The sequence below is a fragment of the Mizuhopecten yessoensis genome, unplaced genomic scaffold (assembly GCF_002113885.1).
Source record: "Mizuhopecten yessoensis strain PY_sf001 unplaced genomic scaffold, ASM211388v2 scaffold6021, whole genome shotgun sequence".
NCBI classification, from domain to species: domain Eukaryota; kingdom Metazoa; phylum Mollusca; class Bivalvia; order Pectinida; family Pectinidae; genus Mizuhopecten; species Mizuhopecten yessoensis.
In genome coordinates, this window is record NW_018406340.1 from 208,751 (window position 1) to 236,285 (window position 27,535).

General features: G+C 34.2%; 3 protein-coding genes across 3 annotated transcripts; all 3 read left to right on the forward strand.

The window, feature by feature from the left end:
- The first annotated feature begins 592 nt into the window (after nt 1–592).
- Nucleotides 593–4,998, forward strand: LOC110451442 (C-type lectin domain family 4 member C-like). Its single transcript, XM_021499460.1, has 5 exons — nt 593–711; nt 1,404–1,501; nt 3,311–3,398; nt 3,935–4,205; nt 4,894–4,998. The coding sequence occupies exons 1-5, from the start codon at nt 663–665 to the stop codon at nt 4,910–4,912; spliced, it is 525 nt and encodes a 174-aa protein (XP_021355135.1). The 5' UTR covers nt 593–662; the 3' UTR covers nt 4,913–4,998.
- A 10,253-nt stretch (nt 4,999–15,251) lies between these two features.
- Nucleotides 15,252–19,368, forward strand: LOC110451443 (C-type lectin domain family 4 member M-like). Its single transcript, XM_021499461.1, has 5 exons — nt 15,252–15,346; nt 17,112–17,209; nt 17,548–17,626; nt 18,310–18,580; nt 19,204–19,368. The coding sequence occupies exons 1-5, from the start codon at nt 15,298–15,300 to the stop codon at nt 19,226–19,228; spliced, it is 522 nt and encodes a 173-aa protein (XP_021355136.1). The 5' UTR covers nt 15,252–15,297; the 3' UTR covers nt 19,229–19,368.
- Nucleotides 19,369–24,118: 4,750 nt separating this feature from the next.
- Nucleotides 24,119–27,298, forward strand: LOC110451444 (C-type lectin domain family 4 member M-like). The gene is made up of 5 exons (XM_021499462.1): nt 24,119–24,179; nt 25,091–25,188; nt 25,486–25,564; nt 26,300–26,570; nt 27,169–27,298. The coding sequence occupies exons 1-5, from the start codon at nt 24,131–24,133 to the stop codon at nt 27,191–27,193; spliced, it is 522 nt and encodes a 173-aa protein (XP_021355137.1). The 5' UTR covers nt 24,119–24,130; the 3' UTR covers nt 27,194–27,298.
- The last annotated feature ends 237 nt before the right edge of the window (nt 27,299–27,535 follow it).

The following is a 27,535-nucleotide window of genomic DNA, read 5'->3' on the forward strand; positions in this document are numbered from 1 at the left end:
AAAAGCGGCAGAACATAAATTAGAAATGCAATGGGACATTGTCGTGTCAGATTTGCTGAAAACTTTAAAGCAAGTGTCTTGTGAGTGAACATTGTTCCTTAGTTTGCTTTCAGAAATATTCCGAAATAAACGAACTAAATGCACATGGACAGGAACTATGTCGAACTAATAAGTAGAGCAGACACAGCATAGTTTCTTAATAAATACATATCAATACATTAAGATTGAAACGTTCTTCTTTCTCGCGTAAACCCAATGTCCTAAAATATGTACGTGATAGACATTGGATATATGTAGAAATAATGAAAACTTTTGTTTTAATTTTGGTCATGAACTTCACGGCCCTCGGTATGCACGTGCCGAATTTGTCAGAGCTTTCGAAAAACACATGTGTATGAATAAGTGTTCTTAAATGGGTTGTTATTACAAAGAAAATCTCGCTCAAGAAAAGTCGCTCTCCGTTAAATTTATTGTGACTGAGAGCAGACCAAAATATCTTTCATAAATAAACATGTGAATAGTACTGCAAACGGCCACCTGTTCAGTTTCCAAATGCGACGTTTAATGTTAACAAATCAGACACTTTTTATCATTTTGTGTCAGTAGCCTCGATATAAAACCATTTACCTTACTCACTCAATTGACAACTTTATGCTGTAATCATGAGGGGACTCAGTGTTACCCTTACTCTCCTTCCTCTGATCCTTCACGGTAGGATTTCTATATGTTTTCTTCCTTTTTTGAAACGTTAGGTTACCTACGTACATGGGCTGCAATTGGTCATACTATCTAGTAAATCAAGCATTAAATTGAACAGAGGATTGTTTGATAAGTTGGCTCTAGACCAATGACCGTAAAGTTCAGTGATTAGATATCGCTTAATATAACCATAATATTTAAGAATATTGGTCCAAGAAACGAATGCGTGTGGTCTACTGTCTTCTGTATTTTTTGAAATTTCGGTAATCCTTAAATTGGATTTTAAAATTAACACTTCGAAATAACGTGTGCCGTTATCTGAGATTGTGTTTAACACCTCGTACTTTTGAGAGATTCTTTCCTTACTTGTACTCTACAGAAATCTAAATAGATGTTCTACTCTGTTTATGTATAATGAAAAGGAAAGCGTGAGTCATCCTATTCCTAATTTTGTTTGTGAAATAATTTTACCATATTGTCAATGGTGAGGACGTCAGGTTTAAGTATTACTCGCCAACATAGCTTGTCTTTGATAACCTTGTTATCGTTTGATGGTGTCACAGTCGGTGTAATTACTTGATATAACCCAGAGCAGGAGAGGTCTTTGGTCTTTTACAGACACTGCTGTAGCAGTTAAGTTGATATAAAGTTGATGAAAATATATTGATAAAACGGTTTAACATTTGGTACATGTAACACTGCAGTTTGTGGAGCATGTCCTGATGGTTGGCACTCGTTTCACTCTGGGGGCCAGTGCTTCAAGGTGTTCCATGAGAGCTTTATAAGCTGGAAAGATGCTCAAGTAAGATTCACGTTATTTTGTTGTTAGAATGCTATGCGACTCTAATATAAGAGAGAAACACAAATATATCATGATGAATAAATTATTGTATGGACTCTCACCGCAATATTTACAAGATGTGTTGATCCCCTTGCCAAACAATCCTAATGAAAATCATTATTCTCTCCGACAAACTAGACTTTTTATCCCACCAATATGCAGAACTAATAACTACTTTGACAGCTTCTTTCCTTTCATGTGCCGCACAGCTTACAACACGGATACTAATCTTTTTGACTCTCCTACACTTGCAAGTTTTAAATGGCTGTTAGATAAAAATGCTATAACTGATAGTGAATCTGTTAAAATTTTCAAAACTGAAGGTGATAGAAGGGCAAACATTATTCTTTCCCAACTTAGAAATTATTGTAGCGATTTAAAGTTTGATTTGTATCATGACCACCTAACTGATAGTCCAGTATGTACTTGTTCAGATGAATTGGAAACAGTCTCTCATTTTTTTTAAATGTCCTATTTACTATGATTTGCGGTTATTCAACTCACTCAGTAATTATGCCTTTGACCATAACCATATCGATATTGAAATTATTTTACACGGCTGTCCTAATTGTGAAGGTAATACCAACAGACTAATGCTTCGTATAGAGAAATCCAAACGTTTTAACTTTTACAAGATCTAGAAAGCCATAAAATTGACAAAAACTGAAATTTTGTATGAAAACAGTTGAACATGGTTGTGCATTTATTTGATTATGTAATAAATATATATTTTCATTTATTTATTTTGTGCTCCTCTACACAATGTTTTACTTATACTTTTGATAAATGTACATATCGGATTAAATCTGTAGATTAAATAGTTACATATAAATAAATTAATACACAGTTTAGGTGGTGATGACCTGTGCAGTACTTGCACATGGACTTTTGGTCTATCTACATAACTGTATCAAATGTTAAATAGTAACTCATGTGTACACGTGTAATTATGATAATTAATAACTATATTTATGTTTTGTTTGTGTGTGTGTGTCTGTGTCGGTGTATGTATGTCCTTTGTTGTATTGTAAAAAATCAAAAGTGAGTTACCTCCCTTTAATTACTTTATCGTTTACATTTATGTATTTTCATTTCAAAATATCTATAAAATATGTTTAGCTATAGTTCTATAATATTACAGTAATACTCTAGCCACCTATGGAGATAATTTATATAGGCTTGCCTGTTATTCGATCCATTTTACCATAACACCATGTCAATAAAATCTGTTGAAATGAAATAATTTTCTAAGAAAATGAAAAAATATATTTAGATAGGCCATTACGGGATTGGGTTATGCGAAATACGGAGTGACACATTTATGTTTCGTTAGTTTGGAACATGTGGAATTTTCCACTCCAAGTGTATATAATCTGTAGCTGAGATATGGACCTTTAATTTATTATCGGAAGAGTACAGTGATGAATAGATAAGAGGAATTTCCTGAAATTAGATATGTGGACAAGCCAATTTTCCACGTCAGGAATGCGTGGAAAAGTAAATACTCTCCTCGTGATGTAAAAGTTCCTCGAGGAGACCTTGATATTGAATTTCAGACCACTCATTCAATATGTCCCACAAAATTGATGTAAAAAGTACATGTGGCCGGTTTTCAAAATGTAGCTGAAAGCTAAAATCAGGATCTTGATCATGCAAAGGCCATATTTTCGGTCATCATGTACCGATTCTGACTGACTTTGACACTAAACATATTATCTTGAACTTCAAGGGAACATTTAGAGATTTATTTCAGGAAACCTTATGTTACAGAACAGATGTCAAACAGCTGGTAGCGTCCTGGCACAAGTACCGGACCACAGTACACATACCCACCTCATCGACCTAATAAATCAAATATGTAAGTAAATCAGCATAGCAGTCATATCTATATACATTGTATGTCAAGTGGCAATATCAAAGTTTACATCAATCACAAGTCCTTTGGTACTCGTTTATACTGTATACAACGCTTTTTTTGTTATTGTTAAAGTCAACAGATTCTTTATAAATAAATAACGTTATCAAAATGTTTGTGAAAATTGCAGCTATAATGTTACTAATGTTGTTAACGCATAGAGGATGTTATATCATCAAACAGGATATATGTTTATCGCTTCATGAAAACGTTTTAGCACTCATTAGAATAAGAAACACGAGTTTTAAATTTATTCGAGTTGAAATTCGTGAACAAGTTAAAAAAAGTACGTTTGCATTTATTTACACTTTGATGTTGTACGATGAATTGTATTCACATGCTATTACACACCCTATATAAATGACTTGTTAATGTTATCTTTGTTTTTTATTATTATCTTTATTATAACAATATAACACGTCACATGATATGAATATTACTCATATCACGTGGTTAATGTCATTTCTTTTTCCTCCTAGCATCGGATCACAATTCTGATTTTTTCCTGATCGGTGCTAATAACTGGGTAGGCAGCTGGACATGGACTTATTTCGATAGTCCCCTAACTTTTAGTCATAGTTATTGGCTGTCGGGTCAGCCAGACAACTACTGTCGTCCCGGTCAGACGTGGTGTGAAGGTCAACATTGTTTAGCGTATACCCACAAACAGAGTGACCACTGGGGCTGGGACGACATCAATTGCAGTCATCATGGCTATGATTATTACATTTGTGAAAAGAGTGCTGACGGGTATGCATCTTTAGTCTGGTTTATTAACTAGTGAAAAGCATAGTTTTTGATGTCTCCGATAAAAGAATTTATGTATATTACTCATTAAATATTATTTAAATAATGTTACACCCTTGTTAGGGAAGGGAAGTTCCTACACGGCAGTTTTTAAAAAAAAACTTGGAATATAATAAAGTTTTACTCTCTGTCTCACTTGCTTTTCTCAAACTATTGTCCCTGTCATAATATTCGTCTGTGAAAAGCGCCTGAAATTATCATAAAGCGCATACGACATGATCGGTGTAATGCGATCTGGTATATTTTCAGAGACGCACTTTCCTTCGATAACAGAATCAATCATTTAACGGGTACAAGTAATATACAGCTTTTGTTTTAAGGCTTTCGTACAGGACTGCTTCCGAGGGTTGATAATTATGGATGTTTTTCTTATCAGTATGTGAATCATAAACATGAATGTTATGATACAGTGTACCACCGACGAAAGTATCGATACGTTATGTGTTTCACACGACGGTTTAACAAAATGTGAAAATGACAACGATAATACTGTTTTCCATCGTAAAACACTTTAATTATCATAGATATTGTAAAAAAAACTGCAATAGTTAAGCACTCTATGTTATAATATGTTTTGAAAAAGTCCCATAATCTCATCTTTAATAATTGTTTTCTTTGTTTCTTGCCGAAGTGGACCGCTTGTCGGATAAAAGACTTTTCTCTCGCAGTGACGAAGCAGAAATCCATACATTCAATTAAATATGTATATTATTTGAATAAAATGTTATTAATAATGGTATTGTTTTGGTTTTTTTTATTAAATTTTTCTTTTTTATTAACAACACACTTACACACAAAGCAACAAGCATATATTACATTGATTACAATTCCCTTCACAACGGACACCTCTTTACAAGAGACCAATTATATACTGTACACACATACACATACACACACACAGGGGAGGGGGATTGCAAACCTTAGACATCAGTTTTTTTTCTTTATTCATGTTATTTCATAAGAGAAGCCATTTTTCCAATTTATAATGTAAGTCTATATTATTTTTGCAGTTTTTATGCTTATTTATCAAGAACTTATGAGATTTAAGTTCAAAAAGTATGTGATTCTTTAAAATCGTTATATTAAGTTCCATTTATAGCCATTTCATTTTGAAATGTATTGTTTAATCAATAATAGGATGATATTTTCCACCATCAAATCAGCATCCTTAGAACTGAATTGTCCAAATATAAATTCCTGTTTGTCAAAATTCAAATCACAAACAATTGTTTTAGTTCTCTCAAAATTTCACATACTTTACCACAATCCCAAAATAGATGTTCAATTGTTTCTGGATTTGTTTTACAAAAAGTACAAGTTGAATTTTGTTTTATACCCATTTTGTGTAGGAGTGTGTTTGTAGTTAAGATTCTATGGTTAATTCGGTATTGAAGCCATCTTAATTTAGTAAAATCAGTAGTTTTAAAAGGACATACATAAATATTTTTCCATAATTTGCCCTGAATGTTAAAAACTGTAGATCATTTCCTCTGTGACGTGGGTTTTGTATCATTTTGGCATAAAACAGCATACACATCCTGTGCCCCTTTAGTCTTCCTTAATATAATATTAAGATTAAAGGTATAAAAGGTAAACAAATACTCTTTTCTAAAGCAAAGATTTTTGTTTACTATTTATAAACTGTTTTATAGCACTAATTATATAGTGAACAGTTAAAATATTGGAACTAATATCATATCTATGTTGAAATCCTACAAAATCATAAAAAAACATCTTCTATAATAACATCATATATGAAAAGCACTCCTTTTCTATACCACTCTTTACAGAAAACAGGCTTATTGTTTATTTGGATATTGTGATTATACCACAAAGGATTTTCACATATTTTTTCACTATATATACTGGACGACACTATTGTTTGATACCATGTTTCTAGAACGTTTTTCCAAAATGTATTTTTACATTCTTCACATAACATTTTCAATTTATGAATTCCACAATTAGCCAAAGAGAACTTATCAATGTAGTTTTCAGTAATGAAAGTCCAAGTAGCATCTTCTTTATAGATCCTCCGTACCCATGTTGCCTTTAGTGCTGTTATGAAAGACTTTAAATAAATAATTTTCAAACCACCCTGACTTAGTTTTAACATCACGTTTAACTTTATCAGTCTTTCCGCACCACAAAAAAATGTATAACATGTTATTTTTTTATTTTTATATAAGGGTCATGTTGGTTTGGAAGAGCTATAAAAAGATGATTAAATTGTGAAATTAGCATTGTTTTAATAATGGTTATCCTACCTATTGGAGTGAGATTTCTTCTATTCCACGAACTTATGAGGGATTTAAGTTTAACAAGTTTCTTATCAAAGTTTAACTTAACTACTCTATGTAAATCAACATCATATTCAATGCCTAGCAAATTAAAACGTGTACTTCCCCCAAAAGATTGTGCTCTGTCGCATATTTATTATTACTATATTTTTCACTGCCTATCCAGATTACCTGGGCCTTGGTGAAATTCATTTTAAGACCTGAAATTCTGGCATAATAATTAAGTTGTTGTAGCGTTACATTTTAAGATTTTTCTGAACCGTCAAGGATAACAGACGTATCATCAGCAAACTGAGATAAAAGAATTTCTTTATTATTGACAACAATGCCGCTGATATCAGAATTATTTCTAAATAGAATCGATAAAATTTCAGCACATAAGATAAAATATATATGAGAAACAGGGTTCCCCTGACGGCATCCATGCTCGATAGTGAAAACATTGGACAAGTTCCCTCCTATGTTAACTGCAGAGTGTAATTTTGTTTGAAAAAAGGTTGATCCAGTTAATAACTGACGGTCGAAAATTGAAGAAATTTAAAGTTTTTGTAATAAATTTCCAAGACACAGAGTCAAAAGCTTTTTCAAAATCAATTAACAATAGAAGACCAGATATGTCATTTTCTTCAGTATAATGCATTAAATCATAAATTTGACGTGTACTTTCTCCAATATATCTACCAGGAATAAAACCGGTTTGACTGTTGCTAATTAATTTAGTTATTACAGTTTTGAGTCTTTCTGCTATCGTGCCAGATGCCATCTTATAAATAGTATTGAGAAGTGTGATGGGACGCCAATTTTTTAGTTTATTACAGGGTTTGACGCCTTTTAGGATGCATGTTATAATTCCTTGTTTTTGAGTAACTGACAGTTCTGAAACTGAATAACCAAAATTAATTGACCTAACAATGAAATGCCCAAGTTGTTTCCAAAATACTTTTAGAAATTCAACAGAGAAGCCGTCGGAACCAGTACTTTTATTATCCTTCATTTTCATTAGAGTTTTTGCCATTTCAAATATAGTAATTTGTCCTTCTAATGATAATGATTCTAGGGGAGATAATTTAGGTATATCATATGGATCAAACAAGTCTTCTAAGTTTACATCCTGTATAGCAGTATTTCTTATGTACAAATTTTAATAAAAAAGTTTTGTTTCATTTAGAATTTCTGTCTGTTTGAAAATCACTATACCGTCATCTTTTTCTATCTTTGGAATAATTTTACTGGTGAAGTTTCTAGATTCTAGTCCACAAAGTACCTAGTTGGCTTTTCTTCTTCCATTATCCATTTTGTTCGGGAACGTATCATATTGCCCATTAATTTATGCTTTCTTAAGTTTTCTAGTTCTCTCTTTTTATGTCAATATTGTTTAAATCAACATAACTTGATAGTGCCCCCCTTTCTAGTTCCTGAATATCTTCAATTAGCTTTTTCTCGGTATCATTACTGGGGGGGGGGGGGGGGGGGGTAATATCATGAGTATGAAATAGTCTTACTTTTGATTTCTTACAATAAAGTTTCCAAAAAGTCTTCCAAAGAAACATCTTCAATATTGTCCATATTGTAAATTGGTACCGCGTACTGTTTTTAATATAAAATATTCCTGTTTATATGAATTTCTTCTACGCCAAGTATATCTCCTTGTATCCGGGTTTAATTCTCTAAAAGTATCTATTATAACTTATATACCTTGAGGATATCTATTTGTAATATTAAACTATATATCTTCCATTCATATTTGGATATTTTAAGAGTTATCTAAGTTATATTAAATTTAACTAATAAGTATATAATGTACCATGGTCGATTAGGGTTACTTATAACATAACCTTGTTTTTAGTTCATTTAGCATCACGTGCAAGTTTCACTTCCTGTATACAACATAGTCTGAAATACATAAATGCACATGTACAATAACACTCGACACGTTGACGGTGTATTTGTTTGTTCTTATATAAAATATATGATGTATGACGAATTTGTTCATTTTGCGTCAATCACACTTCTCTCGCCGCACTCTTTTATGTTATATGATTATACCTTCATCCTTATTACTCACATAACGGGTTATGTCACAACAACAACAAAAAATAAACATTACGTAAATTTGCTGGGGAAAACAAGGCAAAACTCTTCCTGTCATTAAGACAAGCACATACATGGGGCAGGGACATCTGTGATTGCAAAATGCGCTCTGTAAAAATAGACATACATAACTTTATGTGATTTCTGTAGATAAGACTGATTATATTGATCAATGAACTAACACCCTATGTAATAGCTGTTATAATATGTTTTATCATATAGTTTCGTGTAGTAGTGGTGGCATCCACACGATATACACCTAATGTGAGTTACATTGTTATTGCTTTCACTACTAACCAATAGTCCGGACTCGTACGTATGTATATATGTGTAGCCTTACGTTGGGTGCGTTCGAATCGGTCCAACTATGTACAAAATCCATCTCACAAAATCTCTTCTAATCACAGATGTATTTGCAAGCATAACATCCTAATGATAAACAAGTTTATTTACAATGAACTGTGAGGCATGTAAATGAAGATCAGCCCTTGGAATTAAAATCTAAACAGGAATCACTGGTGTAACGCTGCGCTTGGAGCATTACATGTGGGTTTTTTTAACAATATTTCCCATATTTGTTCTGTAACCACAGCCTGGATATTTTCTATAGTTTTAAGCTCACCTGGTCCAAAGGACCATGGTGAGCTTATGCCATACCGCAGCGTCCGTCGTCCGACGTCCGTCGTCCGTTGTCCCTCCGTCCCTCCGTCCGTCAACTTTTCCTTTAAAACGCTACTTGTCCTGAATGGCCAAGTAGATTTTGACTAAATTTGGTCTGGAGCATCCTTAGGCCAAGGGGACTCAATTTTGTATAAACGGTGGGTGTGGCCCCCCTGGGGACAGAGGGGTGGGGCCCAATAGGGGAAATAGAGGTAAAACCTTTAAACTCCTTCTTCTACCGTAGGGATGAAAGGATTTGTTCCATATTTGGTGTGGAGCATCCTTGGGGGAAGGGGAACAAATTTTGTATAAATGATGGGTCTGGCCCTGGCCATCCCTGGGCCAAGGGAACTCAATTTTGTATAAGCAGTGGGTGTGGTCTCCCAGGGGGCAGAAGCAGAAGCCCTCAATGATTTTCCCTTTTCAAAACTTCCAGGTCCTCTTTAGTGGCCATTGTTTTAAACTGCTGCGACATACCTCCGATGTGACCATGTCTGATAATTTTTCTGTAATGTCATTCATTTTGTCTTCTAGGAGTTTAAAATTTGTCATCGTGTTGGCACTGAACTTTTTTAATTGCTCGTTCATTTTGAATGTATGTAGCATCGCTTGATTGTCCGAAGTTTTTGCGCGCTTGACGACCTTTTTAACTTTTGTAATAACTTTGTCACTATCAATAAAACTGGAGGTCGATACAGTTTTCCTCTTCTCTGCCATTTACGTTTAGTTTGTCGGTTATAAGTACTCAACATATAGTCCGCCGTGCGTGCACGAGCAATATACATGTATCGACACTATACACAAAGGGTTCAGTCGACTGTAAAGATTTTTTCACTATAATTGTCTCTACTCAAAAACCATCTCAGCCACATAATTCCATAGATGTTTTGTAAATATCAAATGTTTTTCACAGAAGTTAAAAATTTGACAGATGATGATAGTCAGAATAGACGGATGTAATGAGAATTTTTCTCACATTTATTTTCACAAAGTACGCACTTTTGCGTGGGGTTCGTTCCATACATTTTCCACTCCTAAGTATTACACATCCATACGGTTGGAAAAGTATAACACATTCATAGTTAATTGTTGGAAATATGGTAAAAATGTTGTGAAAAACCTGGGACCGATGTTTTACACGTCCTCACGCCGTGAAGGGCGATAACTCTCTAATTAATAATGGTATTTGATTTCAAATGAAATGTCACTGGGTTGAGTTTTCATATGAACGCAAAGAGCAAAGAGTAATGGTTAAAAGACATTTTATATGTTTTTATCAAAGTTACTGTCTTGCTAACCGTCGCTCTTTATTTTGGTATGAGCAGGATAAAAACTAGCATTTAGTTATTTTTCTATTACAAGGTGAAAACATCTATATAACCAACATGTGTACCTACAATAAAAAAAAAACTTTAAATAAGGTTTCATATCGCAACATTTAATTCGGCTGCATAAGATATTCATATATTTTATTGTCGGTGACTTATTTTCACAAAGGCAGCTGCCTCGATACAAACAAATTGAAATTTGCTATAATTTCCAATCCATCTCAAATATTTACAGTTGATAAACATCTTGAAGCGTCCCTCTGATCAAAGAATAGTATTATGGATTTCTATGTCGACCAAAATAACTCGAAACATCAAATACTTATGTTACATCCTATCATTTAATGAAAAATAATTATAGTTTTTAGTAGGGTTTATCAGGTGAAATGACCAAATGTTTTTGTTATGTTTTTTATTCTTATTAGGATTTTCACCAAAGTTTTTTTCGGTTATATTTTTGTGTCAAAGGTCAATTTTCGTTTTCCGGCAGGGGTCAAATTTCAAACATGTAATTAAAAAACGTTTAATAACAACTTCACTTCTAGTTCTGCGAGGTCAAGGGGCTTGATAGTTGATCTCCAACACGTTGAGAGGACTGACCATCAGATGTGTGACATTGACCTACTTTCAAGGTCACAAAGGCCAAATGTTGAAAAACTTTAAAATTTTCTCAAACCAGAATACATGGATACTGTATAAAACGAATATTGGCACTATATTCTGTTTTAATGTTGACGGCGTGATTCCGCATTTTTTTTCTAAAAAAACACTTTTCTGTCAAAGGTCAATTTTTGGCTTTTTATAGGGATAAAGTTCAAATGCATTATTTTTTTGGTAGCAGACTCAAAACAAATAAATTCTTCCTAAGTTCTACTAGGTTTAAGGTCTTGATATGTAAGAGCTTGAGTGATCAGCTATTAGGTTTAAAAAAAGGCTGACCTAGATCTACTGTCATGTTTACTTGATACAACTTATACAGCATGACCAAGATGCCTAGGGTGATTATATTTTACCAGAAGCATACTGGCATGAAGGGCTACAAAGTGTGTTCAAATGAATGACCATGTTTAATATTCAAGGTCACAGGGGTTAATTGTCTAGCAAAAAATCATTTAACAACCTCTTCTGAATAACAAAAAGGCAAAGGCTGATGATATTTGTCCAGTAATATGCTGAAATAAAAGTGCTTCCAAGTTTATTCAAATGAAAGATCTTAGCCCATATTAAAGATCACAGGAATCAAATATTAAAAAAGAAAACTTTAAACGACTTTTTCTGAATAACCAAAGTCACTAGGGTGATGCTATTTTTCCAGAAGCATGCAGGGTGAAGGGCTACCAATTTTTTTTCAAATGCATGACCTTCGCCCATATTCAAGGTCGCATGTATGTTAAAATCTTTAAAAAACTTCTAAGTAATCAATAGGCAAAGGATAATAATATGCGGCAGGTAACATGCTAGGATTGAAAGCTTCCAAGTTTGTACAAATGATTGACCTTGACCTTTATTCAAGGAATTATAGGACATTTAAACAACTTCGTCTGAATAACAAAAGACACAGGATGACGATATTTGGCTTGAAACTTGCTCTGATGAAGGGTTACCAAGTTTATTTGAATAAACGACATTCACCCATATTCAAGGTCAGAGAGGTGAAATTAAAAAAAGAATTAAACAACTTCTTTTGAATAACTAAAGTGACTAGGGTATTGATATTTGACCGGAAGTATGCAGGAAAGAAGGGGTACCTAGTTTGTTCAATTGACTGAAATTCGCCGATTCAAAGTTGAAGGATTTAAATTTTTTGAAATCTTTCAAAAATTTCGTCTAAAAAAACAAAAGGCCTGGGATGATGATATCTGGCTTGTTGCAAGTTTGGATGGAGGACTACCAATGACTTTAGTCTCTATTCAAGGTCACAGGGGACAATTGTCCCTAACCCTTACCCTAAGTGAAACGAGGTCTATGATATTTGACAAGGAACATTCTTCAACATGGTTTCAATTCTTGACATACATGGGATATGACCCAAACAATAGCTTCCAAAATCCATCTTTTTTCCAATTTTGCGATTGTATCAGTTTCTTCGGTAAAAAAGCTTACTTATCCTTTTTTATGGATGGTCAAACCATGATTCTGTTCAAAGACCAATTCAGAAAAATTGAAAAGCCCGTCGTATTGGTATCAACAATTTCTAGTTCTTATTGATATTCTGACATGATTTAGTGGCGTCTCAATCTTTTCATCGGTAACAGATTTGTTCACAGTTTTTCAGCTTTATTGTAGGTCATGGCCAAAATGTGTTATTGCCACACTTTTAAGTAGGTCAAAAATCCCATATGGCCGCAATGACGCCATATGTCAAAATGGCCATAACTCAAAAATATTTATTATACAGCTTTCATGCTTTATATTATTTGTAGATATTCTTCGTAGCTAACGTTTTGTCATACACATTTATACAAAAACGTCAATTAAAAATACTCGCCTTTGGTCAAAGGTCACCATTTTTTCAACTTTTTTATTGGGAATTCGATCCCGTTGAAGTTTTTGACTATAATCCTTATCGTTAACATCCAGCGCCATTTTGAATATTTCCTTTGATCTTTTTGAAAAGCCGATAATACAATGTATATTTAAACCGTTATATCCTGATGTTCTGCTACGGAGATTTTATCCAGTCTTACTATTTATGTTTGCCCATTCTATCTTCCAATTTTTTTATACCTGTTATCTCGATCAAAATCAAAGATGGCCGCCTTGATGTCATATCCGTTTTGTCCACTTTGTAATAATTCCTTAACGAATAAGCCATCAATTTCATCTTTTGATATGCTATGAAGATTATAACAAAAAAAATAAAAAGTCTGGAAATTTTATCTGTAAGACACTGAGATGGTTTGCTATCAGGTTTGAGAAAACGATTTACTTTGATACACTTTCAAGGTCATAGAGGTCAAATTTTTTAAAACCAGAATATTTCGAAATCGATTTAAGGCATTTACATTATGTTCTGGTGTGTTGTGGTGGACGCCAATGCACATATTGTCTCAGGAAGTGTTTAGTGTTAAAGGTCAACTTTCGGTTTTCGTTTGAAATTAAAGTGCGGGTGTGCCATTTCAAGGTAACATCTTTTTGAAAAAATCATTTTAAAAATCTACTAAGTCTATAATCTTTATATTTTATCTGTTTGAATGCTCAGGTGAGTGACTATCAAGTTGAATAGTATGATCGATCTTGATAAACTTTCAAGGTTAAAAGGATAAAACATGTCAAAATATTCAAACAACCTCTCGTATATAAGGATGAAGTCTAGGTCACTGGTATTTAGCATGGAGCAACATGGAACGATGTGCTTTAACATGGTTTCAATGCCTGACCTTTATTTACATGAACTATGACTATATCAGTGACTTCCAAAATCCGACTTCATTGTTTTTACCTTTCAGCAATATAATCAGAACTTTCAGTACTTTGATTCTTTTTAAACGTAAAACAAAACTACGTTCAGTACTATAGTTTACATGTTCCTTTCTTCAAATCGTTACCAACAGTTAGATTCTAGTTAATCTTCAAATTGTCAAAAGTGTTTATATAACTTTTGCATCTTAAATAATTACCTCTGGCTCGCCAAAGTCTGTTTAAAGAGAGTTAAGTAGCCTTAGAAATATGTGTTTAAAGTATAGATCGAGATCTACAGATTATTTTAGTTTGTAGTCTGGAAGGGATATGCGATAACGTCTATATAAAGCATAACTGATAACTAGTTGTCTGCTTAGGTATTTCATGTTGTAGTAATGTTCATGGTGACTATGTGTCATTTTGTTGTAAGTTATAAAATGAAATTGTTCATGTTTCTGTCTTCAAAGGACAGTGCGGATACATATAGATACACTGTACATATGAAAATATACAAGTTTCACTAAAAACGAGAACATAACACTGGATACCAACAATGCAATTAGCAATGCTTTACAATGATGTGAAGAGCAGTGGATATTAGAAAGCGCTTCATTTGTGACCAGAGGTAAGACCATAACATTATGCAACATTGCTTCCAGGATGAGAATTAAATTAGTTAACACTGCAAAAAGCAAGTTAGGAGTACGTTGGACGTAGACAAAAAAAATTAACATGGATATATCAGATTTTTTGAAAACTATGATGCAGCTTTATTGTGAGTAACCATTGTTTCCTAGTAAAATATCAATATATCAAGATTAATATGTTCTTCCTCGTGTGTACCTTATTGTATAACATGTCCTTAAATATGCACGTGAATAGACCTTGTTTATATGTAGAAATAATGAAAATTGTCGTTTTAGTTTCGGTTAGGCGCGTCACAGCCCTCGATACACGTGCCAAATCTTTCAGAGGTATCAAATAAATCAGGCGAATGAAAAAGTGTTCTAAAATGGGTTGTTATTGCAAAGAAGGTATCGCTCCGGAACAGCTGCTTTCTGTGAACTTTGTATAGTGTCTGAGTGCAGATCAACTACGTTTCATGAATAAACATGTGTCAATAGTACTACAAACGACCACCTGATTAGTTCCACGTCAAAGGGTCACCGTCTTGACCTCCACCTTATCATTATGTGTCAGTAGCCTTAATATGAAACCTTTACCTCACTCAATAACAAACTTCGTGCTGGAATTATGAGGGGCCTCAGCGTTGCTCTTACTCTCCTTCCTCTGCTTCTTCATGGTAGGAATTCTATATTTTTTTTCTTAACTTATTTGAAAGTTCGGTACTAATACACATTCGGTATAATCTGCGAAGAAGCAATTACTGCGAAAGAGTACCTGGCGACAAGTAAAACGTTCAATATTGAATTCAATATTGTTGTAGTTAATCTTTAACGGAGCCAGTAATTTGTCGATAGGCTCACACTTGATCCAATAAAGCTAGCGTTGTATCTAATAGATCAGGATTGCGTTCGATATTGTACAGCATTCGGAAGTAGCCTATGTGCAATTGATTTGCTCATTCTGAAGTAATTGAAGAAATTTTAATACGGTGGTCAATTACCAAGTTGTTCAGAGGTTAGGTATTGCATATTGAAAACGTCATAAATAGGAATTTTAGTTCAAGAAAACGAACGCGAGGGATCTACTCACTTTCACATTTTTTGAAGTTTCGGCCATCCTAAAATTCGATTTTTCTATTTACATTTCGTAACACTGTGTGCCGTTATCTGAGATTGCTAAGCTACCCGTACATTTAAAAGATTCTCCCTTTTTCTGATTCTTTTTCAATGTTTGAATTCTACAGAAATCTAAATTGATAAAAAGAAAAAAGAGCATTAAGGTTTCGCTCTTTTCGCTCAAATATATAATGATATATTATATAATATATATAATATTTGTCTCACACTTTTGACAAAGTAACTCGATGACGTTTTTACTTATGACCAAAAACGAGTAATAGGCAGGACTCTTTAGAAGGTAAAATGTGGTATTTACATATCAGTTCCTGTGTTTAACACGGTGTTACTATTGTAAGTTGGTTTGTTACCTTCATCTAAAACCTATATATGAATAATGAAAAGGACGGCATTACTCATCCTATAATTGTTTGTGAAATAATTCTACCATATCAACAATCTAATTAAAATCATATCTTCACATCGCTCCCGTTTACCGATATGTCGCGTTGAAGATCTAACAACATCCCACAGAGGGTCACGTCAGAGGTCAACATGAATGCATTATCGCATTTATAACAAGCCAATCAAAACGCGACATAAATCTTTCATTCAACCAATCAGAAAGCAGGATCTGTGGCATTTAATGCAGACACCTCGTAGCCCAAAATCCACTTTTTCGTCTGGTCCAGTGATAGTTTGAATATTGCGAAGCCTGTCATTGGTTAATTTTAGTTTCAGGTTGTTAAACTTTTTAACGACAACATCACCAGAAGAGGAAGTCTCTCTTATTTCAAAGCAAAATCCACAAATTGTACAAACGATGTCTTGTAGATAGACACGGCGTGGGGTCATGGGCGCCGCCATTTTCGATGCTCATTTGACACCTCTCGGTCTTTTAGTATAGCAAGTGTGTTCCGAAATCATTACATCATCACTTACAGAAATGCGTAAGCTCTCATCTGATTGGTTAAAGCAAAGGTCGCCTGAACATGACCCTCTACGGGATGTTGTTAGATCTTCAACGCGACATATCATTAAACGGGAGCGATGTGAAGATATAATTTTAATTAGATTGCCATATCAATTGTGAGGACGTGTACGTTATTGCATTACTACTCCAACATTACTTATCTTTGGAAACATTGTTTCATTTCATTGTTTCACAGTAAGGGTTTGCAATTACTGGATTTTCTCCATATTTATACATTGCATCTTATTTAAATTCTGGACAGGACAGGCCTTTGGTCTTCTACGGCCACTTGTGAAGCAAATTATTAAATCAAAAGATATGCATAAACTGTTTAACGTTTGGTATCACTGCAGTCTGTGGAGCCTGTACAGGTGGCTGGCACTCGTTTAGTCATGGGGGCCCGTGCTTCAAGGTGTTCCATGAACGAGGAATAAACTGGAATGAGGCTAACGTAAGATGCACATCACGTGTTTTGTAAAAATGTAACTATACCTGTAACAAGTAAGAAAACGGAGAAAAATGCGTGTGTCGGTTAATCTATTAAATGTTTTGCGATATTGTTGACTGGTTCTGTGACTGTGACATTGACAGTAAACATATGACCTTGAACTTCAAATAAACATTTAATGATATATTTCAGGAAAACTTATGTTAAGTTTTATTAACTTCGGTTGAAAACTTAAATAACAAATCTGCGTAGAAGTCAAATGTTGACAGACGGACAGACTCTTGAACGTACCTTGACCTAAGGTACGCTATGGCGTATTTTGTCTCTTTGCAATCTTACAGAAAAGATGTCTTTCATCTGGCACCGTCCTGGCACAAGTACCGGACCACAGTACCCACACCCACCTCATCAACCTAATATGTAAGTAAATCTACATAACAATCATATGTATATGTGCCAAATGGCAATATCAAAGTTAACATTAATTTGTTTTACATTTTGTTATATATAAATCTTTCCTCCTGATTTATGGGATTGACTTGTTCATGTTGACGCCTTTTGTAAAATGACGGCTCGGTACCTAACATACTCGATAGCAAGGGGTTACAATAACTCTCGCGCTCTGCACCCCTGCAATATGTCAAAGCAAAATTGAAGGCTCAGTGTTCGCCACCGTGACAAATTTATTATACTTCATTACTGGAAACAACACTTTCTATGTTGTTGTTTAAGACATCAGATTATTTTCAAATAAATTACATTATTGAAATGTTTGTGAACATTGAAACTATACCTACAATGTTTCTAATGTGATTTACAGATGGAGGATGTTTAATCATAAAACATATATGTGGGCAGTTGGTATATGTTAATTTCTTCATGAAAATGTTTCGAGTACTCAAGTGTAAGAAAGAAATAGAAGCACACGAGTTGACATTCGTAGAAGATTTCGATGAAGCATAAATTCAAATTGACACTATTATATCATTGCGCTGTTTATGTTCCTATCATTTTGCATATTGATATGCATGATATTGATATATCATGTCACGTAATATAAATATTAATTATGTCACGTGATTCATATATTTGTTTCTTACAAGCATCGGATCACAGTTCTGGGTTTTTCATGATCGGTGCTACTAACTGGGGAGGCAGCTGGAAATGGACTAATCTCGGTAGTCACCTAACTTCTAGTCATAGTTATTGGCTGTCGGGTCAGCCAGACAACTACTGTCATGCCGGTCACACGTGTCATGAAGGTCAACATTGTGTAGCGTATACCAACAAAAACAGTGACCACTGGGGCTGGGACGACATCACTTGCAGTGTTTCTAACTATGATTATTACATTTGTGAAAAGAATGCTGAAGGGTATGTAACTTAGTCTGTTTTATGAATTAGTGAAAAGTATCCCTTTTTGAAGTCTTTGATAAAACATCTTTATATATGAAAATTATTCAAAACAATCGAAAAAATTATCACGTCCATGTTAGGGAAGGAAAGTTCCTTAACGACTCTTACAGCGTACTACCTTAGCAGGTAATTAATATATAACCCCTGTCTCACTTGCACTCCCCAATCAAGCATCCCTGTCATACTCTTAGCCTGTGAAAAGCGTCTGAAATTATTATAAAGCGCATACGCCATAAGATCGGATTGATGCGATCTGGTATATTGTCAGAGACACACTTTCCTGTAATAACACAATCAGTACTTTTACGGGTACGATTGAGATAGCACTTTTTCGAGGCTGTCGTACGGGTCCGCTTCAGTGGGTCGATAAATATGGTTGTTTCCCTGATACGCGTGCAATTGGTTTATCTAAACATGAATGTAATGATGCATTGTACCACCGACAAAAATATCGATACTGTTTTCCCGTCGTAAAGCATTTAATTTATCATATATATTATAAAAAAATACAATATTGTTATAATATGTATTGAAAAAAAAACAATGTCTAATCTTTAATAGTAGTTTTCTTTTGTTTCCAGCCATAGTGGACCGATTGTCGGATAAAAGGCTTCTCTCTCGCATTCAGTGAAGAAGAGGAAAATGCATGCATTCAACCAATATGTTTATTATTTGAATTAAATATTATTGATAATGTTACTATTATTTGATTTCAAATAAAATGTACGTGAAGGCTTTAGTTATTATATGAAAGCTTACACTGTACCTTCGCTCTTTTTCCTTATCAGTAGAATAAAACTGGCATTTTTAAATTTTCAAATTAAAGAAGAAAGCAGCTCTGCATGACCATGACATATATACATACAATATAAAGATAAACTTTAAAAATGGTATCATATCGCATAACTTAATTCGGTTGCTTAAGATATGTATATGTTATTATGTCGGTGACCTACTTTCACAAAGACTTTGTCTTAAAACAAACATCTTTAATTTCGCTATGATTTCCATTCTATCTCAAATATTTATAGTTGATAAAAACCTCAATGCGTCTCTTTGATCTGTGAATAGTATTGTGGATTTTTTAAGTCAATCAAAACACCTCTTTTGTTCAAACAATATCTTCAAAACATTAAATATCTATAAATATCATCATAATGTTATATAATGACACATAATTAAAGCTTTTATAACTTCACTAAAGATGAAACGAGATTAGGGCACGATTTCTCACCACTGTAGCACGATTTTTAACCTGGGTGAGAGATCCTGCTAAAATTGCTGCGTTCGCAACACGATTTTTCACCCCTGAACGATTTCTCACCCCGGTGAAAAATCGTGCAAAACATATTGGCATAGGTGACACGTTTTCTCACCAGGCACGATTTCTCACCCCAACTCTCTATTTCAATTGGGGATGGATTTCATCCGTGGTGTCTTAAAACCTGCCTAAGTGTACATGTAATAGATGAGCTGGCACGATGTCAAATTACTATGGTCCAATGTACAACATGCCTAATAGCTATTGATTGATTTATCTATCAATCTATTTATTCATTTACTTTTGAAATACGAAACAGAAATCTTAACAAATCTTCACAGATTCAATAAGACGATGAAAAGAAACAATGTTGCCCGATTCATACAATGCACGTGCGCTTACCTTCTTAATCATATTCAAACGCAATCCGGTTCACCTAAATTGTGAGTGAATTAACACATATGCTACCACTTTTTTGGATAGCGGTAACTGTGTTTATCTATTTATTTATTATTCATTTACTTATGAATCAGAAGAACTGATTTTGTTGGAATTCCACTGAATATATTCTTAACATAGAAACGTTTTATAAAGACAATTTGCGCGAGACATACGTATATGAAATAATATGTAAGTCATATCTAACACAGGACACCTGTCTTTGGCCAAAGGAACAAAGGACACGAATCTTTTACACAACATAAACTTACTAAAGCAGATGTAATAGCATTGCTCTAGAAGGGTACACACATTTCTTTTTTTTATTATTAAGTATAACAATATATACTCGTAACATAAACCGTTACACCATAAGGTGCCTAAACAAACCCAGTAGTCGCAAGTGATGCATCAGAAAATGATCGCAATGCCATAATATTAGGGTTGTCAAACCGGTCATATTTTTATAAACGGTTACTCGAACAATCTACCGTTCAATTTCGTAATCAAATAATAAACAGCAACAAACACAGTACATGTTTAGAAAACTTTCTATCTAAAACGTATTTACAACACAAACAAACATGTATATATTAATTAGCATGATAGTTTACTCGCGTATCTCAAGCTAAACGCAGGAAATAGTTTCATACATGTGTAACCTCAGTAAGTATATTTCATGGACAACAAATGTCGGAATGCAGTAAGAGGGGTTTCACTTACAGTTATCTGTAAATCATATGCGGTAATATTGTTCTTTAGAACAAAATGTTTTGACTACCATTCAAGTGTGTACTCTTCAGATTATATTTACATCTCGCATGTAAAAGCGCGTTCTACTTAAAAATGGTTGACATTTCACAACTTTGTAGTCTGGCTTCCTTTTAAAATCTGTTCAGATTTGTGATTTCTTTGTCAGTATTTAAAATAGAGTACAAAGTTAACACTAATTTGTAATCCCTGAACACTGTTTTTATTATACAACTATCCGATTTTGGTCGCATCTATAAAAATGTAGATAATTTGTAGGTCTAAGCCAGGGGCTAACATGGGGCCCCCCTAAGGGTTAAGTAAATGTCCGACTATTCCGTTATTGATTTTGGCAACCATTTCGTGGTCTTCCGATTGTTATTGATACATTACAACGACGTAGCACAGGGCATTCTTGCTTCACGTCCGCCGTGAAACAGCTCCGATTTAGTTTTGTTATGCTAATATGAATTAACATTTAACATGATTGGCTTGATTTTCAAGTATATGATGATAATATTCAACTTAAATACATTCTACAAATTAAATCTTGAAAATTGAACTATATTCTGTTTATTATGTTGTCATGCTGTTGCTAGGTCCCCAGTGAAAATGTTCCATTTTCCCGTGAGAATACGCTGTTCTCTCTACTGCGCTGCCTCCTTGTTTAATTACAAAAAATACGTGTATTTGTTTTCATATATGTTAGCATCGAAAAATTCAAAGCACTTGAAAATGTTGTTTTTTCAACATTCAAGAGTTAAAAATAACCTCGGCATTCTGGACATATTTACTATGAATCGCTGATGTTCTGCTAGGCAGAATTTATCCAGTCTTGGTATTCATGTTTGCCAAAGTTTTCATAACTTTCATCTTGATCAAACATCTAAGATGACCAGTACTTCGATTCATTTTAAACGAAACACAAAGCTTCTTTCAGTACTATAGTTTACATGATCCTTTCTTCAAAAAAGGTAAAGACCATCTGAATAAAAAGGCTGGTGACTAAAGTCCAAATCAGTCCTAACGGTTAAAACCCCGTCAAATCGTTACCAACAGTTTCTAGTTAATCGATATATTGTCAAAAGTGTGCATATAACTTGTGCATCTTAAAGTATTAACCCTGGCTTGTCGGCAGTGCCAATGTTTGTTTAAAGAGAGTTAAGTAGCCAAAGGAAAATATGTTTATTGTATAGGGCGGGATCGATAGATTATTGCAGTTTGTAGTCAGGAAGGGATATGCGATAACGTCTTTATATCACAGAAGTAATAGCTAGTTTTTTAAAGGTATTTCATGTCGAAGTAATTTCCATGGTGATTGTTTGTCTCTTTCTTGTATGTTGTACAATGTTATTGTTCATGTTTCGGTCTTGAGGAAAGAGCGGAAACACATAGATACTCTTATGTTGATGGTCGATGAATTTGAATTGACGGCGACATTGACGCTGAAAATGAACAAGTTTCACTGCATGCGAGAACATAACACTCGTGGCCATATGGCGTTTAACCGTCCAATATTGCTACCAGGGTAAGATTTAAATTATTTAACATTGCAGAAAGCGGTAGGATTATCTAAATATTCACAGTAAAAAAAATGGAAGTACAATGGGTGTAGACAAAAGTATATTTAATTATTTTCGTATAAGATTTGGTGAAAACTAGAATGCAATATGCAATTTTGTTGTGAGTAACCGTTGTTTCCTCGTATGCTTTCAGAATTAATCTATGATAAACGAACGCACTTTGTTTGGAACTGTGTCTAACTAATAAGCAGTGTAAAAAAGCACAGTTTCTGACTTTTAGTTAGCAATAAATATAAACATATCAAGATTAATGTGTTCGTCTTTCTCACGTGCACCTAATGTATAACATTTCCTAAAATATGCACGTGAATAGACCTTTATATATGTAGAAATATTTACATTTTTGTTAACAGTACCATCTCTAAATGTTATGATTCAAAACAAGCAAGTGTGTAGAAATGTAAACAGTACTACATGTACCGTTATATGACATCTGACCTTAATATGTAAGCACAATCCCCCCTCATCTTAACAACGGCTTAAAAACATATATTTTTTTCAAATCAGTGCTAACGACTATGAACTGATCATCAAGTAAGGGTGCTGGGAAAATATTGACAGCACACTGTCTCCTTGCCATGCCAATGCAGACGATGAATGACTGGTTTTGAATCAAGGCACATCATGTTTATGTCGGCCCACCGAAATGAGTCTAATATTACGAACAGTGTCCTCTACACCAGGGTCTGTTGTAAGTGGCAAAGTAGATGAAATCATCCCGGCTCGACGGCCAGTCCCCTCGACGACTGTAGGCCTCCTATACATGCCGAATGCCCCAACAATGAGCTAGTCCCGTTGTCACAGTCGGTCAACACAAGAATTCAGTCAACAGCAATTTTTAATTCGTCATCTGGTTTCTGAGAAAACTCCACATTTCACAAATGCAATTTCCATTCACCGATCTCGTTGACATTCCAACCGCATCGCATCATCTTTCCCTCGAAAAATGTCTATTCAATAATGCTGTTTTCAGAACGGTGTATTGCTTTTTCACGTAAAAGAACGCCTGCTTTTCTTAATTTAAAATTATGAAAGTGAATGTAAATAGAACGTAAATATACGGTTTGAAATGCATCTTTTTAAAATTTATGAGGGTATACAACACAGTTCCGTTCAAATATATTCCATGATGCGCGTTGCATTTCAAACTTTAGATAATGGAAGCTATTGTTTTAGCTTTGGTTAAGCACGTCACGACCCTCTATATGCACGTTAATTAAGTTTATTAAATAAATCAGGCGAATTATAAAGTGTTCACAAATGGGTGGTTATTGTCAAAAACGTTATAGGGTGACTGAGTGCAGACCAAACTACGTTTCATGGTTAAACAAGTGTCAATAGTACTACAAACGAGCACCTGTTTGTTCAGTTAAATGTCAAAAAGGTCACCGTCTTGACTTCGACCTTATCTTTATGTGTTAGTAGCCTTTATATAAAACCTTTATCTTATTCAATATAAAACTATATGCTAGAAATATGAAAGGACTCGGCTTTGCTCTTACTCTCCTTCCTCTGCTTCTCCATGGTAGGATTTTTTTCATATTTTCTTATCTTATTTGAAAGTTGGGTACCAATATACTTCGGCGAAAAGAAATAAATGCGGGGGAGTACCTAGTGACAAATAAAAGCTCAATATGGAATTCAATGTTGGTATAGTTAATCAGTCACAGGGACAGTAATTGGTCAATGAGCGCACACGCGATCCAAAAAGCTATCGCTATATCTTATAGATCAGGGTTGCGTTCGATATTGTACAGCATTCGTAGATAGTCGATGTGCGATTATTTTGCATATTCTGAATTACTTGAAGACATTTTGATAACGTGGTTAATTACCATGTTGCTCTGAGGTTAGATATTGCTTAGTAAAAATATCATAATTAGGAATTTCAGGTCAGAAAAACAAACATGAGCGATCTACTGATTTCCACATTTTCGACCATCCTAAAATTCGATTGTGTTATTTACAGTTCGAAAACTGTGTGCCGTTATATGAGATTGCTAAGCTTCACGTACATTTCAAAGATGATCCTTTTTTTCTGATTCTTTTTCAATATTTGAACTCTACAGAAATATAAATTCCTGTGTTTAACACGATGTTACTAGTGTTAGTAGCTTGGTTACCTTCATCTAAAACCTATATAAGAATAATGAAAAGGAAGGCGTAAGTCATCTTATAATTGTTTGTGAAATAATTCTACCTTATCAATGGTGAGGACGTTTGGTTTTTGCATTACTACGCAAATATAGCTTATCTTTGGAAACTTTGGCTCATTTTCTTGATGTAAGAGTAGGGCTCTGCAATTACTGGATTTATGTATTTATGTGCTGAACAGGAGAGATTTTGGTCTTCTATGGCCAGTGGTGTAGCAATTAAGTTGATATAAGTTGATGAAAATATGTTAATAAAGCTATTTAACGTTTGGTATCACTTCAGTTTGTGGGGCCTGTACTGGTGGTTGGCACTCTTTCCATCCTGGGGGCCCGTGCTTCAAGGTGTTCCATGAACAAGGAATAAGCTGGAATGATGCTAACGTAAGATAACTTTACCTGTAACAAGTAAGAAAATGGAGAAAAATTCGTGTGGTGGTTAATCTATTTAATGTTTTGCGATATGGTTGACTGATTCTGTGACTGTGACTTAGACCTTGAACTTCAGGCAAACATTTAATGATATATTCAAGAATACTTATGTTAAGTTTTATTAACTTCGGTTGAAAACTTAAATAAAAAATATACATAGAAGTCAAATGTTGACAGACGGACAGACGCTAGAACGTACCTCTACCTAAAGTACGCTATGACATATTGTGTTTCTTTGCAATATTACAGGGCAGATGTATTGCATCTGGTACCATCCTGGCACAAGTACCGGACCACAGTACCCACACCCACCTCATCAACCTAATATGTAAATAAATATATATAACAGTCATATTTATATTTGCCAAATGGCAATATCAAAGTTCTAATCATTTGGTATTATATTTTGTTATATATAAATCTTTCCTCTGATGTATGAGATTGACTTGTTCATATATACGCCTTTTGTAAAGTGATGGCTTGGTACCTAACATTGAAGGCGCAGTGTACGCCACATTGTGGATGAGACAAAAAGACTAAGTTGATCCTTTGATGTACATTAAAAGCATCTTGCGGTCGCGGAACGGTAACACTTACTGGCTTTAAAGTCGGGCGTTGCGACTCTGTAATCTTCAAAGATCAGCCTAGTGTTTGGTCAGGGTTTTTTTACCCGACACCAATCTAATAGGTACCCGTGTGCCTACGATGTTGTTATGACATGGTCCATGGGTGCAGAGAGCTTAAGTGAGCGTAGCCCCCGGAGTATCAATGATGGATACCTAAATGCTGTATATTTTAGGGGTAGCGATCCGTACTTCGGTACTCGAGTACTTACCTGTATACAACACGTTTTATGTTATTGTTTTAGAGATCACATTATTTTCAAATAAATTACATTATTAAAATGATTGTGAAAATTGAAACTATACCTACAATGTTGCTAATGTAGTTGTAGTTTATGTTCCTATCATTTTGCATTATTATATGTATAATATTGATATAACAGTTTACGTGATATGAATATAACGTTTCTCACGTGATTCATATCTTTTTTTCTTACAAGCGTCGGATCACAGTTCTGGGTTTTTCATGATCGGTGCTACTTTGTGGGGAGGCAGCTGGAAATGGACTAATCTCGGTAGTCACCTAGCTTCTAGTCATAGTTATTGGCTGTCGGGTCAGCCAGACAACTACTGTCCTCCCGGTCACACGTGTCATGAAGGTCAACATTGTGTAGCGTATACCAACAAAAACAGTGACCACTGGGGCTGGGACGACATCACTTGCAGTGTTTCTAACTATGATTATTACATTTGTGAAAAAAATGCTGAAGGGTATGTAACTTAGTCTGTTTTATGAATAAGTGAAAAGTATCGTTTTTTAAGTCTTTGATAAAACATCTGTATATTTGAAAATCATTCAAAACAATCGAAAAAATTGTCACAACCACGTTAGGGAAGGAACGTTCCTTAACGACTGATTAATTTCTAACCCCCTTGTTCTCCTCAAACTATCAAGCCTGTCATAGTCTTATCCTGTGAAAAGCGTCTGAAATTGTTTTATAGCGCAAACGACAAGAGATCGGAGTGATGCAATAAGTATATATTCAGAGAATCACTTTGCTTCGATAATAGAATCAGTAATCTAACGGATATTGAAATAATGCTTTTTTCAAGGCTTCGGTACAGGACTTCTTCAGAGTGTTGATAATTATAGTTGTTTCTCTTATAATTAGGCGATTGGTTTATCTGAACATGAATGTAATGATACAACCGACGTAAGTATCGATACTATTTTCCCATCGTAAAGCACTCTATTTGTCATATATATATATTGTAAAAAACCTATAATAGTTAAGCACTCTATGTTATAATATGTATTGATAAAAAAATCAAAGTCTCATATTTAATCATAGTTGGGGTTTTTTTCCAGCCACAGTGGACCCCTTGTCGGATAAAAGTCTTTTCTATCGCATTCAGTGACCAGGAAGAAAATGCATACATTTAACTAATATGTATATTATTTGAATAAAATATTGTTAATAATGTTTTTTTTATTTCAAATAAAATGTACCTGAAGGGTATAGTTAATATGTAAAAGAAAAAAGCAAAGGGTAATGGTTATATAAATTTTGACATGTTTATATTAAAGTTATCGTCCTGCACACATTGTACCTTCTCTACTTTTTCTTATAAGCAAAATAAAACTGGAATTTTTATTGTTTTCAAATTAAAGGAGAAAGCAGCTCTGCATGACCATGACATATATACATACAATATGAAAATAAACTTTAAAAATG

Bases quoted from the DNA above. Each gene is read 5' to 3' on its own strand.
- LOC110451442 (XM_021499460.1), top strand. From the start codon at position 663: ATGAGGGGACTCAGTGTTACCCTTACTCTCCTTCCTCTGATCCTTCAC. The intron at 1,502-3,310 runs GTAAGATTCACG...CTTATGTTACAG, and splicing joins TAAGCTGGAAAGATGCTCAA to AACAGATGTCAAACAGCTGG. The intron at 3,399-3,934 runs GTAAGTAAATCA...TTTTCCTCCTAG, and splicing joins CGACCTAATAAATCAAATAT to CATCGGATCACAATTCTGAT.
- LOC110451443 (XM_021499461.1), top strand. From the start codon at position 15,298: ATGAGGGGCCTCAGCGTTGCTCTTACTCTCCTTCCTCTGCTTCTTCAT. The intron at 15,347-17,111 runs GTAGGAATTCTA...GTATCACTGCAG, and splicing joins CCTTCCTCTGCTTCTTCATG to TCTGTGGAGCCTGTACAGGT. The intron at 18,581-19,203 runs GTATGTAACTTA...TTTTGTTTCCAG, and splicing joins TGTGAAAAGAATGCTGAAGG to CCATAGTGGACCGATTGTCG.
- LOC110451444 (XM_021499462.1), top strand. From the start codon at position 24,131: ATGAAAGGACTCGGCTTTGCTCTTACTCTCCTTCCTCTGCTTCTCCAT. The intron at 24,180-25,090 runs GTAGGATTTTTT...GTATCACTTCAG, and splicing joins CCTTCCTCTGCTTCTCCATG to TTTGTGGGGCCTGTACTGGT. The intron at 25,189-25,485 runs GTAAGATAACTT...GCAATATTACAG, and splicing joins TAAGCTGGAATGATGCTAAC to GGCAGATGTATTGCATCTGG.